We start from the raw sequence: 14,353 nt of genomic DNA on the forward strand, positions 1-14,353 counted from the left end.
GTGGCCACTAGGTGGGGCCCCTCATTCGCGAACAAAAAAAGAAAAGGAAATGTATTAGTGAGTACCTAGAAAAATTAGTTGTGGCACAAACTGCATTGCTTGCATCAGCCCTTCTTACTAGCCAATCGTATTGAAGAGGTCAAATTATCAAAAGTAACATAATAACATTCTGTCCAGTTCGTGTGAGTAACGTTACCTATATTGAAAGAGGGTGATACTATTTAAATTCCCATCGTCTTGACTTATTCTGTCTGGCCTGAGATGTTAAACACCAATCAGTTCTCTTCAGTCAGGTTCTCATTATGCTTCCTCTCGAAACCTCTGAGTTTCTCTCGGATACATTCCCGAAACTCAGGCGATCTCCCCCCTCGGCGCTTACGAGATACACTCCACGGGAGAAGTCCCGTGATGTCCTCCTCCGTGACTCCTATCGTCTTACTCGGCTGAATTGGACCTATCGCGATACCTCTTTTGGTCAGATCCTCCGCTGCTTCGAAAGCGTTGTTGTAGGTGACGATACCTGAATCCAAGTGCACACGCATCTTAGACAGTGGTGTTTGAAAACGGATTTTTTTATCCCGGAGCGCTCTTTTGATTGGGGCATATTCCTTTCTCTTTTGTTGCACCTCTTCGGCGTAGTCATGATCAAAGTACACCCTTTTTCCCTCCATCAAGATTTTCTTCTTCCATGCTGTGTGCAGGATTTTTTCTTTCATTGTAAATTGTAGGAACCGGACAACGATTGAACGCGGAGGCATCCCCGCGGGGGGCTTAGGGATCAGTGCTCTATGGGCCCTTTCGATACCGAGGTCATCCCCCTGATTCAACTCCAACAGATCCCCCAGTTCTGTTTTAATTAAGTTCTCAATGAAGCAGGACATAGATGAGCCCTCTGCATTCTCAGACACCCCGTATATTCGAATATTATTACGGCGCGAACGGCCTTCCAAATCCGACAGCTTTGACTGAAGTGTTCTTTGGTTACGGAGAAGTTGTAATAGGGTGTCTTTAACGCCAATGTCCCACCTTTCCGACTCCGCCGTGCTTCGCTCCAGATCGTCCACGCGACGAGCAGTTTCCTCCATTTGGACACTAACGTCTTGAAATTTTTGGTTTATTTCGGTCGTCATCTCATCCAACTGTTCTTTTAAGTCCTGCCGAAGGGTCACTCGGAAATCAGAAAGTTCTTTTTTCATTTCCGACTTCCAGTCGATCATACCTTTAGTCATGGCTTCGCTCACTGCTTTGCGTATAGAGCTAAGCGCGGCCGCCGAGCCATCGTCTTCTTCAATGTCGCCATCTTTCCTTAGACCGACTTTGTTGGCGAGCTCCCTCTGCCCCTTCTCAACTTCTTTCTCTCTAGTGCCTCTTGAACTTGACCTCATTTTAAATGTTGATCCCCGTTCTTTTCCCTTCAATTTAACTTCTGCAATAAAGAACTAACGCACTTGAATTCCGGGGATTGTATTTGGCCGATGTCAGAGCTAAATTTTATGCTGCCATTCTCACTTACGCGCCACCGGAAGTCCCCGTAGACAAGAAGTTTTAATCTAACTGGCTATGGTTTGGTTGAATGGTTTCTCTGATTAATTTATGTATTGAATATTGTCAAAAGCTGATAAATTTCTAAATCCACCCCTAATCATAACATAAAAAGATCTGTGCCTGGATTATGTGGGTTTTTTGGCTTCTTTCTCTTTAGGTTGTCAGTTTGTAACTAGAATAAGCTGTGATGTAGAGCAGATATTGATAATCAATAGATTGGACAGATGATAGAACAGCTGCAGATGTAGATCTTCAGAACATTCATTGTCCTCCAGCAGTTAGACTTCCTGCCATATGCTTGTGCTTCCTCTTTCTATTTCCCCTGCTCTGGCTTTGTCAGTCTCGCCCATGTCTTTCTTTCATTGGATCTGTCAGATCTCTGGTTACTCTAATGCTCTGTGTTTGGGAACATGATGAATATGTACACAGTGGATCCATGCACAGATCATGAATAACAGTTGCTAAACTGTGCAAATCATGCTAAATATGAGCAAATGTGTTCTATAAGTATAAACAGAGCCCTTGTGTGTGTTATCGTGGATGTGTGCTGGTAATATGGTGCTGCTCCAGTTGTAAATCCTCTTTGCTTGGCCAAGATTCAAGTATTGACTTAACACCAGATTAAACTCTCCCTTTCTCTCTCTCTCTCTCTCTGTCACCTGGTGTAAGCAGTGCATGTCGTCCCACCCAGAGCTGTCATTATGTAATGCAAAACCCAATGGAGTAATTTAACCACAGCTCATTTTTTATGTTATGTATGTACTAAAAAAATATAGAAATCTCTCATCAGCCAGTATGCTGGGCCTGAACATAACATTAATGTACTTTTGGATGTCATATGAAATCATTGTAATAAAAATCATTGTGAATAATCATAAAAAAATGGATATTCTCCATTTGAAATGTCAATTCACATTTTTTTACGTTACTAAAAACTTCCTTTTTCTCTATGCTCCGCCCACAGCTCCCGTCCCTCCCTCCCCTCACTGGGCTGGTTGCCATGGAGAGCTCATCGGTAGCGTCAGCGTCTTCAGAGGCGGGAAGCACGCGCTCGCAGGAGATCGAGGAGCTGGAGCGCTTCATCGACAGCTACGTGCTCGAGTATCAGGTGCAGGGAATCCTGAGCGACAAAAACGAAACTGACCAGGAGGTGGACAAGACCCCGTCCCACACCTCACAGGTAAAACACACACTATCCTGCCCCAAACACACCCAGTCCTTCAACCCACGGTTGAAGCAAACCCATCCCGCACCTCACAGATAAAACACACCCTCTCCTGCACCTCACGGGTAAAACACACCCCATCCCACACCAAACACACCCTATCCCACATCTCACAGGAAAAAACACACACTATCCTGCCCCAAACACACCCCGACCTTTAACACACGGTTGAAGCAAACCCATCCCGCACCTCACAGATAAAACACACCCTCTCCTGCACCTCACGGGTGAAACACACCCCATTCCGCACCAAACACACCCCATTCCGCACCAAACACACCCCATCCCGCACCTCATGGGTGAAGCACATCCCATCTCGCACATCACAGATAAAACACACCCCATCTCGCACCTCGCGGAAAAAAAACACACCCCATCCCACACAACATGGGTGACAAACGCCTAATCATGGACCTTATGGGTGAAAAACACTCTATCCCCCACCTAACACACTCCATCCTGCACCCCAAAAATGAAACAAACCCTATCCCGCACCAAACACACTTCATCCTGCAGCTCATGGGTGAAAAACACCCTACCTTACAGGTAAAACACACACTGTCTCACACCAAACACAGCCCGTCTCACAGTGAAACGCACCACCCTGTCCTGCACCTCACAGGTGAAAAACACCCTATCCTGCGCCTCACAGTCAAAAAACACCCCATCCTGCACCTCACAGGTGAAAAACACCCTATCCTGCGCCTCACAGTTAAAAAACACCCCATCCTGCACCTCACAGGTGAAAAACATCCTATCCCACACCTCACAGGTAAAACACACCCTGTCTCACACCAAACACACCCCGTCCCACACCTTACGAGTGAAACACAGCACCCTGTCCTGCACCTCACAGGTAAAAAACACCCTATCCTGCACCTCACAGTTGAAAAACACCACATCCTGCACCTCACAGGTGAAAAACATCCTATCTTATCCCACACCTCACAGGTAAAAAACACCCTATCCTGCGCCTCACAGGTAAAACACACCCTGTCTCACACCAAACACACCGCGTCCCACACCTTACGAGTGAAACACAGCACCCTGTCCTGCACCTCACAGGTAAAAAAAAAAAAAAACACCCTATCCTACACCAAAGCCAACCTGCCCCACACCTCACGGGTGAAAAACACCCTATCCTACACCTAACACACTCCATCCTGCATCTCATGGGTAAAAAACATCCTATTCCGCACCAAACACACCTCGTCCTGCAGCTCATGGGTAAAAAACGCCTTATCCCACACCAAACCCAACCTGCTCCGCACCTCCAGGGTGAAACAAACCCTATCCCGCACCAAACACACTCCATCCTGCACCTCATGGGTGAAAAACACCCGATTCCGCACCAAACACACCTCGTCCTGCATCTCACGGGTGAAAAACACCCTATCCCACTCCTTACGGGTGAAAAACACCCTATCCTACACCTAACACACTCCATCCTGCATCTCATGGGTAAAAAACATCCTATTCCGCACCAAACACACCTCGTCCTGCAGCTCATGGGTAAAAAACGCCTTATCCCACACCAAACCCAACCTGCTCCGCACCTCCAGGGTGAAACAAACCCTATCCCGCACCAAACACACTCCATCCTGCACCTCATGGGTGAAAAACACCCGATTCCGCACCAAACACACCTCGTCCTGCATCTCACGGGTGAAAAACACCCTATCCCACTCCTTACGGGTGAAAAACACCCTATCCTACACCTAACACACTCCATCCTGCATCTCATGGGTAAAAAACATCCTATTCCGCACCAAACACACCTCGTCCTGCAGCTCATGGGTAAAAAACGCCTTATCCCACACCAAACCCAACCTGCTCCGCACCTCCAGGGTGAAACAAACCCTATCCCGCACCAAACACACTCCATCCTGCACCTCATGGGTGAAAAACACCCGATTCCGCACCAAACACACCTCGTCCTGCATCTCACGGGTGAAAAACACCCTATCCCACTCCTTACGGGTGAAACACACCCTGTCCCGCACTTCACAGGTAAAAAACGCCCTATCCCACACCAAACCCAACCTACTCCGCACCTCCAGGGTGAAACAAACCCTATCCCGTACCAAACACACTCCGTCCTGCAGCTCATAGGTGAAAAACACCCTATCCCACAAAAGTTGTGTTGAGGATGATGTCCTGTGATTCTCTTTTAGCAAGTAATATTCAAAACAAAGTCAAATTTGACACTAAAGCTGTCTCTGTCTCTTTCTCTCTGTCTCTCAGTGGACAGAAGACTGCAGTGATAAGATTGACGGGAGCTGGTCGTCCTCACGGGGCAGGGGCTCGTCCAAACCAGTGAGTATTGTATGTGTGTGTGTATGTGCGTCCGATTCGTAACTCTTCTGTAACACCCTGTCCCCACCAGACACGATTGGCTCGTCAACTCATTTGTCTTCTTATAACTGATGAAGCTGTGAAAGCATCTGTTGCAGTCGCCTCCAGTGCAGAGACATCATTAGTGTTAAAATGTTCGAAAATGACTCTAGGTGTTCTGAAACAGATGTCATCATAAAACTTTACAGACAAGTATATTAATGGATGGAGACAGAGAACAAAGGAACTTCAAACTAGCCCTTGGTCCCAGTTTACAAAACTGTCCGCCCTGAATAATGTGTGAGATTAGGGTTAGAGCGTCCCAAATCATAGTTGTAAAAATAGCACATTACAGGTGTCTGGATGGCATGTTGTTTGTCAAAGTGCAGTTAGATGCTTTTTTTAAAATGAAGACACAAACATCGCACTGTATGCAAGTATTTCTAGCTCTGCTAGCTGATTGCCTGTCAGTCAGTTTCTGGTCAGCTTTCTCTTTGACCTCAAGTACTCTTGAGAGTTTTGTTAAATGAGAGATGATATACTGCATTTATTTTATTCTGTGTACAATACTGTGGAAGCTTGTTTCTACCACAAGATCTCACAACTCTGAGTTCATATCTCATATACGTGATTATCCAGACTGATGCATCACTGTGTTCTGAATGTTCCCTCATTAGTGACACTGGGGCAGACTAAAGCTGCCAGCCATATGCTTTATTTGTGTGTATATTAAATATTAAAGAGGGCACACATGAGAAGGTTAGATGCACTGTGTGCTGCATGTATGTTGTGTGTATGTGTTGTTTTCCAGTGTGTGAGAGAGCATTGTGAATTGCACAGTGACAGTATTGTGGTCTGAGGTCACATGATGCGATGAGGTCACTGAGCGTGCCTGTGAACATTCACTATGTTGACGTCATGTGTTTTGCTGCTGCACATGCTCTAAAGCATCTGATGTCTCATTTGACATACTCAACATGCATGTTATATATAGGCTTGGCACCATATTTTCTTGTGATATTACCTAATATAATGTCAGTGTGTCCTTATCAGTATAGTTTTTACTGGATATTTTTGTAGTGTTTTCTAGATTGAATTTAGTTTTAGTTATTCTCAAAGTGAGAACATGTGTTGCAGAAATAAATTTGTGCTTATTTTTGTGTTATTAAATTTATTTTGGATGCTTCACTTCCAGAATTAAAACTTCCTGACAATTCGCTCACCCCCATGTCATCCAAGATATTCATTTTTTTTCTTTCTTCAGTCGCAAAGAAATTAGGTTTTTTGAGGAAAACTTTCCATTCCAGGATTTTTCTCCATATAGTGGACTTCAATGGTGCTCAACGGATTGAAGGTTAAAAATGCAGTTTCGGTAATTTTCTTAAAAAATATAAATATTTATACACTATTGAACAATCGTTTAGCTAGATAAGACCCTTGTTCCTCGGCTGGGATTGTTTAGAGTTCTTTGAAGCTGCACTGAAACTGCTTTTTTAACCTTCAATCCATTGAGCACCATTGAAGTCCACTATATAGAGAGAAATCCTGGACTGTATTCCACAAAAAAACGTAATTTCTTTGTGACTGAAGAACGATACACATGAACATCTTGGATGACATGGGAGTAAGTAAATTATCAGGAAACCTTATTTTGGAGATGGAGTAATTTGTGCTTCCACAATTGAAGTCCTTAAAAAGTCTTCAGAGCAGAGGAGTCCTTATGAATTTAAGTAACTTAAATTTATTTATTTATTTTTTACTTTTTAAATGTAGTCTGTATATGTTGAATGATTTAGTAAATGCATCCATGTTAACCTCCAGCGTCTGAATCTGAATGAATCTTGTCTGTCTTTTAGGATGATTGGGAGCACAGCAGCAATGGCAGCACCGGTTCTAGACCCAGTTCAGGTTCTCGACAAGGTTCTGGTTCTAGATCAGGCAGCCGAGGACGTAACAACCAGTTCAGAGCCCCAGCGAAGGTAAGATAATATAGACATGCACTGATGTCATCAGGAAATTTTTTTCCATGTTTTTAAACTTTCACAATGTGTGTGTTTTAGAATGGAAACAGAGAAACTTCTTTCGACGTCCTGGGGACGGACATTTGGGCCGCAAACCTAGACTGTCATGGGTGAGATTCACACACATAGGGCTGCATGAATAATTGAAATAAATCCAAACTCGTGATATGGCTTAGTGATGATTCAATTAAATAAAAACTATATTCCTTTTGATGCGTCAGTCAGATTGTTGATATGTGTCCATATTTTCAGGGGTCAGTGAATATTTTCATCCGCTCTGGTTTTTCTGCTTGTGCTTTAGTGCTGCTGACTCACAGTCTAATTTAAACCTCGTCACAGGCTAAATTTAATTAATGAGGCCGTCACCTTCAGGCCTCTCTCTTTCTCTCACACATACTAGAGGCTAGTTCCTCTTATGTTAGATTTGAGCTGTGTGTAAACATCAGTGCTAAAGTCAGCATCAACTGTTTTCACCAGTTTGCGTTTACAAGATTAAAAATAACTGTAAAATTGTAAAATATATTTGCAATTCAAAATAGCTGTTTTCTATGAGAATCTATGTTAAAGTGTAATTTATTCCTGTGATGAAAAGCTGAATTTTTAGCATCATTACTCTAGTCTTCAGTGTCACATGATCCTTCAGAAACAATTCTAATATGCTGATTTGCTGGTCAAGCAACATTTCCGATTTTTAAGGCTTATCTTATTTAGTATTTTTGTCTTGTTTCTAGTCAACATATCTAAAAATTATTTTATTAAAATGCATTTACTAAAAAAGCAAAATGACACAAGATATTTAGTCTTGGTTTAAGCAAAATGCACTTAGTTTAGTTTTTTCCCCCCCTGGAAACAAGTAAAATGATCTGCCAGTGGGGTAAGTAAAATATTCTTAAAGCAAGAGTATTTTACATACCCCACTGGCAGATCATTTGGCTTCTTTTAAGCAAAATGCGCTTCATTTAGTCCCCCCCCCCCCCCCCCCCCGGAAACAAGACTAAGTATATTATGTAATTTTGCTTATCCAGTAAATGCATCTTAATTTAAGAATTTTTAAATATTTTGACTAGAAACAAGACAATACTAAGTGAGATAAGCTTTTTTTTTTTTGCAATAAATGTTGAAAACAGTTGTGCTGTCCAATATTTTTGTGGAAACAATGATACGTTTGATTTTTCAGGATTCCTTGATGGATAGAAAGTTCATAAGAACAGCACTTAGTTGAAATAGATATCTTTAGCAACATTATAAATGTCTTTACTGTCACTTCTGAACAATTTAATGCATCCTTGCAGAATAAAGCTATTAATTTCTTTAGAATAAAAAAACATCTATATCTTATGTAATTTTGCTTATCCAGTAAACGCATCTTAATTTAAGAATTTTTAGATATTTTGGCTAGAAACAAGACAAAAATACTAAGTAAGATAAGCCTTTTTTTGCAATAAATGTTGAAAACAGTTGTGCTGACAAATATTTTTTGTGGAAACAATGATGCATTTGATTTTTCAGGGTTCCTTGATGAATAGAAAGTTCATAAGAACATTCCTTATTTGAAATAGATATCTTTAGCAACATTATAAATGTCTTTACTGTCACTTCTGAACAATTTAATGCATCCTTGCAGAATAAAGCTGTTAATTTCTTTAGAATAAAAAACATATATCTAAATATCTTTCGTAATTTTGCTTATCCAGTAAATGCATCTTAATGTAAGAGTTTTTAGATATTTTGACTAGAAACAAGAGAAAATAAGTTAGATAAGCCTTTTTTTTTTGCAGTAAATGTTGAAAACAGTTTTAATAGTCCAGTAGTCCACTAGTTTTTGTGGAAACAATGATGCATTTGATTTTTCAGGATTCCTTGATGAATAGAAAGTAGCTGAATAGAACAGCACTTATTTGAAATAGATATCTTTAGCAACATGTCTTTACTGTCACTTCTGAACAATTTAATGCATCCTTGCAGAATAAAGCTATTAATTTCTTTAGAATAAAAAAACATCTATATCTTATGTAATTTTGCTTATCCAGTAAACGCATCTTAATTTAAGAATTTTTAGATATTTTGGCTAGAAACAAGACAAAAATACTAAGTAAGATAAGCCTTTTTTTTGCAATAAATGTTGAAGACAGTTGTGCTGACAAATATTTTTTGTGGAAACAATGATGCATTTGATTTTTCAGGGTTCCTTGATGAATAGAAAGTTCATAAGAACATTCCTTATTTGAAATAGATAAGCCTTTTTAGTCCAGTAGTCCAATAGTTTTTGTGGAAACAATGATACATTTGATTTTTCAGGATTCCTTGATGAATAGAAAGTAGCTGAATACTAGAACAGCACTTATTTGAAATAGATATCTTTAGCAACATGTCTTTACTGTCACTTCTGAACATTTTAATGCATCCTTGCAGATTAAAGCTATTCATTTCAAAATATCAAAAAAAAAAAAAATTGCCCACAAACTTTTGTATGTTATAGATTTCATAAGCCGTGTTTTAGTTTTCTCTAGATCTTTCAGTTTAGTTTGCAGAGTTACGCCACTATAATCTGTTCAGAGCTTCATATCGCCTTTCAAAACAAGCTCTGAGGGTCTTTATTTATTCCGTGGATTTTAGGAAGAAAAAGAAAAAGTGCCTGAGCTAATTAGCGTCTCCACAGAGATTTAAGCATATCAGTATGTCTCGAGTTTCAGCAGATTAGTGCAACAGTCCTGGAACAGGGAGAAATGGAAGCTTTGAATGAGCTTGTCACGTTGCATTTAATAAAGCTTTCAGCGTTTTATTTTTGGGCTACAATGTGACTTTTTAGGTTTAAGTGTAAATATACAGTAGTAAAGGATATTCCTATTGTTTGTGTATTAATGTCTATGTTCGTGTTCACAGAGGCGCTACGTGGGACATGCAGCCGGAGAAACTGGATTTCTCACAGTTTCACAGAAGGCCGTACAGAGGGACACCAAAACACCTCCCGCACATCGACAGAGAGGGGTATGACAGACAATACCTTCAATAACACTGACCTCAGGTCACACATACAGAGATGCAGTCGGAATCACTTCACAGTAATGCACTCAATGCATTTATACAAGTTTATTTAGACTGATGCTTTAATTTGAGGTAAATTTGTATGCAGATCTGCGTTTTCAGTGTTCGGTATTGTTGTGAGCTGTAATGGGGTGTGGCTGTGTGTTTATGTGGCGCTCGGCTCCTTAATGCCCTCTACTGGAGGAATGAGAAATGGATGCATTGAGAGAATTTAACCCTAAAAAAGACTACTGTGTCATATTTGATGTACATTTCTAAGGCCTCAACTTAATCAAAAATTAAAAACCTGATTGATAGTTTATAGTTTTAGCAAATAAAAAGCATTTTAGTATAATTGGACAGATGTGTCTTTGTGCTGTGAAAATGGGTTATTTTTTATAAAGGAAACGTATATGTGACCCTCGACCACAAAAGCAGTCATAAGGGTCAATTTTTTTTAAATTGAGGTTTATACATCATCCAAAAGCTGATGAAATAAGCTTTCCGTTGATGTATGGATAGGACAATATTTGGCTGAGATGCAGCTATTTGAAAATGTATAATCTGAGGGTGCAAAAAATCTAAATACTGAGAAAATCAGCTTTAAAGTTGTCCAAATGAAGTTCTTAGCAATGCATATTACTAATCAGAAATTAAGTTTTCATATATTTACAGTAGGAAATTTCAAAATATACTGATGAAACATGATCTTTACTTAATATCCTAATAATTTTTGGCATAAAAGAAAAATTTATCATTTTGACCTGTACAATGTATTTTTGGCTGCTTAAGTCCAGGGTCACATACATTGATTGTAATATTTCAAGATAAACACTTACTGGCCTGAAGTTGATTATCCATACAAACATTTTTTTAATTATTAAAGTGTGATTTTTAGATATGATCCACAGGCTTAAGAGGAGTGTTTATTTGTTCATCTCTCAATCGTCATTGGATTACATTGCATTATATGTTTGAAGCATGTACATTTTGTCTTACTGAGGCATATAATTGGAGATATAAAGTGACCATTAATTGTTTTGTTTTTTTTTTAATCATTTTTCATCACTTTTTGTCTATATGTGACCATGGACCACAAAATCTGTTTTTATTCAGAGAATTGAGATCTAAGATGAGTAAATAAGCTTTTCACTGATGTATGGTTTGTCAAGAGAGGATTATATTTGGCTGAGATACAACTATTTGAACATCTGTAATCTGAGGGTGCAAAAATCGAAACGCTTAGAAAATCGTATTTAAAGTTGTCCAAATGAAGTTCTTAGCAATGCATATTACTAATTAAAAATTCAGTTTTGATATCTTTACAGTTGGTAATTTACAAAATATCTTTATGGAACATGATCTTTACTTAATATCCTAATGATTTTTGGCATAAGAGAAAAATTAATCATTTTGACCAATACAATGTATTTTTGGCTATATAGCCATATACTGACACACATACCCATGCTACTTAAGACTACTTTAGTTTTGTGGTCCAGGGTCACATAAATATTTTTGTTTTCCTTCATATTCTCACCATGTCATACTTGATGAGCCATAAAAACCTGATGTATCAAATATTACTCCTCAAAAAAACACATTATGCCAAATCTTGTCATGTCTGTCTGTTCACAGGATGATAAAGGGCAAATTCGACGATGATGATGGTATCGACCTGGACAACATGGAGAAATTCCTGCCCAGCCTGCCGGTAAGAAATTAGCTTGAGCTTTGATTCTTCCTTAATTCTTCTGGAGTCTGTCTGCAATCAGGAAAAAGCATTTGAAGAAAAGATATGTTCTGCTGTGTGCCATTAGTGTGTAGAGAAGAGCGTCCTCTGGTGGAGAGAAGCTGGAACATGATTTATTTGAACTGATCCAACACTGACATCTAGTGGTGAAAGGATGATACGAACAGTGTGGGTGATATTACTGGACTTGGCTCTTGTAAAATGGTCATTTCTGCTCAGGATTGTGAATGGTAGACTATTGTGCTTGCATATTTTAATGCTAAATTGACTTTGTCTCCATTCCTTTTGTTCCTGTGTAAACTATAAAAGATTGTATATACTTAAAAGATTGACAAGAACAAACAACAAAATTACCAAAGATTTAAGTAAAAAATAAACTGTAAACAAAATGTGTATAGAAAATATTAATACAAAGTACATTGGTACTAAACAAAGCTGTTGATGCAGTAGTATAGATCAATTTAGAGTAGACGTCACTCTGAAACTCTGGTAATAAGTGGAGGTAAATGACTAAAATCCATGGAATAAGAGAAAAATATATATTTTTGTGCCTTTTGATGTCAAAATCGGAATGCAAACCATTTTTATAAAATACTGCCATCAAAGACACCATTTAAAGCGAAATGCAGATGTTGAAAGAGACAGGCTATGGATGAAAACTGCATAATTTTAAAGCATCATTTTGATTTAAACGATAGGTCATAATATTGATATGCTGTTCATAGAAGATGTATTGTGTTAGCCCCACAGTTACAGCATGAAATATTATTTAAATCTATTACCGTTAATATTTTTGCATTACATTTATTTATTTTATCTCACAATTCTGACTTTTTTCTTACAAATGCAAGTTTATATCTGCTAATTCTGACTTTATAACTCGATTTAACTCTAAAATATTGTTTTCTGCCACCCATAAAAAAAAAAAACGTCATCCCTGTTTTGGATCTGTAAGTTTAGTTGAATAACAGTGCCTATCACTGGGTCGGCAAAATCTTGTAATAAGTGGAGAACATCTTGAAAATGACATCTGATAATGATAATCTACTGTATATTCTTTTTTTTTTTTTTTTTAAATCTAACTATTTTGTACCGTATCCTTGTAATTCTCTAGTTGTAATTGCTGTCTTTTTCCTGGGTTTTCAGCAACCATGATGCACACGCATTCCGAATGTTTATAAACCTATAATTAGTCTATGTCAGTATGTACTTTGTCATCTTTTTTCCTCACAATACCGAATTTGCAATTATTTATTTTCTGCAATTTTGACTCCTTTTCTCACAGTTATGATTTTTTTTTTTTTTTTTTTTTTGCAATTGCAATTGCAATTGCAAGTGTATTGCTCGCAATTCTGACTTTCTTGGGTAATTGTGAGTTTAATTTCTTGCAATTCTAACTTTTTTTCTCGCAATTCTGACTTTTTTCTTCCAATTACGAGCTTATTTCTTGCAATTCCATTTTTTTCTCACAATTCTAACTTTTTTCTCACAATTGCAAGTTTATTTCCTGCAATTCTGACTATGTTCTTGCAATTACGAGCTTATTACTTGCAATTCCCATTTTTTTCTCACAATTCAGACTTTTTTCACAGTTGCAAGTTTATTTCTTTCAATTCTAAATTTTCTTGCAATTCTGACTCTTTCACTATTGCACGTTTATTTCCTGCAATCCTGACTTCTTTTCTCACAATTCTGACTTTTTTGCAATTGCGAGTGTATTGCTTGCAATTCTGACTTTCCTGCAATTGCGCGTTTAATTTCTTGCAATTCAGACTTTTTCCTCACAATTTCAAGTTTACTTCATACAATTCTGACATTATTCTCAGTTTATTTCTCACAGTTATGACTTTTTTGCATTTGCAAGTGTAATGTTTGCAATTCTGACTTTCTTGCAATTGCAAGTTTATTTTTCTGCAATTCTTACTTTGTTTCTCGCAATTCTGACTTTTTTCTTCCAATTACGAGCTAATTTCTTGCCATTTCCATTTTTTTCTTGAAATTCTGACTTTTTTTTCTTGCGATTATGAGCTTATTTCTTGCAATTCCATTTTTTTCTCACAATTCTAACTTTTTTCTCGCAATTGCGACTTTCTCGCTATTGCAAGTTTATTTCCTGCAATTCTGACTATTTTCTTGCAATTACGATCTTATTACTTGCAATTCCCATTTTTTTCTCACAATTCAGACTTTTTTTCACAATTGCAAGTTTATTTCTTTCAATTCTAAATTTTCTTGCAATTCTGACTCTTTCACTATTGCACGTTTATTTCCTGCAATCCTGACTTCTTTTCTCACAATTATGACTTCTTTGCAATTGCGAGTGTATTGCTTGCAATTCTGACTTTCCTGCAATTGCGCGTTTAATGTCTTGCGATTCAGACTCTTTCCTCACAATTTCAAGTTTACTTCACACAATTCTGACATTATTCTCAGTTTATTTCTCACAGTTAT

The 14,353-nt window shown here is 38.4% G+C and overlaps 1 protein-coding gene across 1 annotated transcript; it reads left to right on the forward strand.

Moving 5' to 3' along the window:
• Positions 1–2,519: 2,519 nt before the first annotated feature.
• LOC141284317 (CBP80/20-dependent translation initiation factor-like) lies at positions 2,520–12,014 on the forward strand. Its single transcript, XM_073817323.1, has 7 exons — positions 2,520–2,725; positions 5,015–5,086; positions 6,961–7,083; positions 7,165–7,235; positions 10,009–10,113; positions 11,788–11,863; positions 11,970–12,014. Exons 1-7 carry the CDS (start codon positions 2,546–2,548, stop codon positions 12,012–12,014), a joined length of 672 nt encoding a protein of 223 aa, XP_073673424.1. The 5' UTR covers positions 2,520–2,545.
• Positions 12,015–14,353: the final 2,339 nt, after the last annotated feature.

Source organism: Garra rufa, chromosome 14 (assembly GCF_049309525.1).
Source record: "Garra rufa chromosome 14, GarRuf1.0, whole genome shotgun sequence".
Classification (NCBI taxonomy): domain Eukaryota; kingdom Metazoa; phylum Chordata; class Actinopteri; order Cypriniformes; family Cyprinidae; genus Garra; species Garra rufa.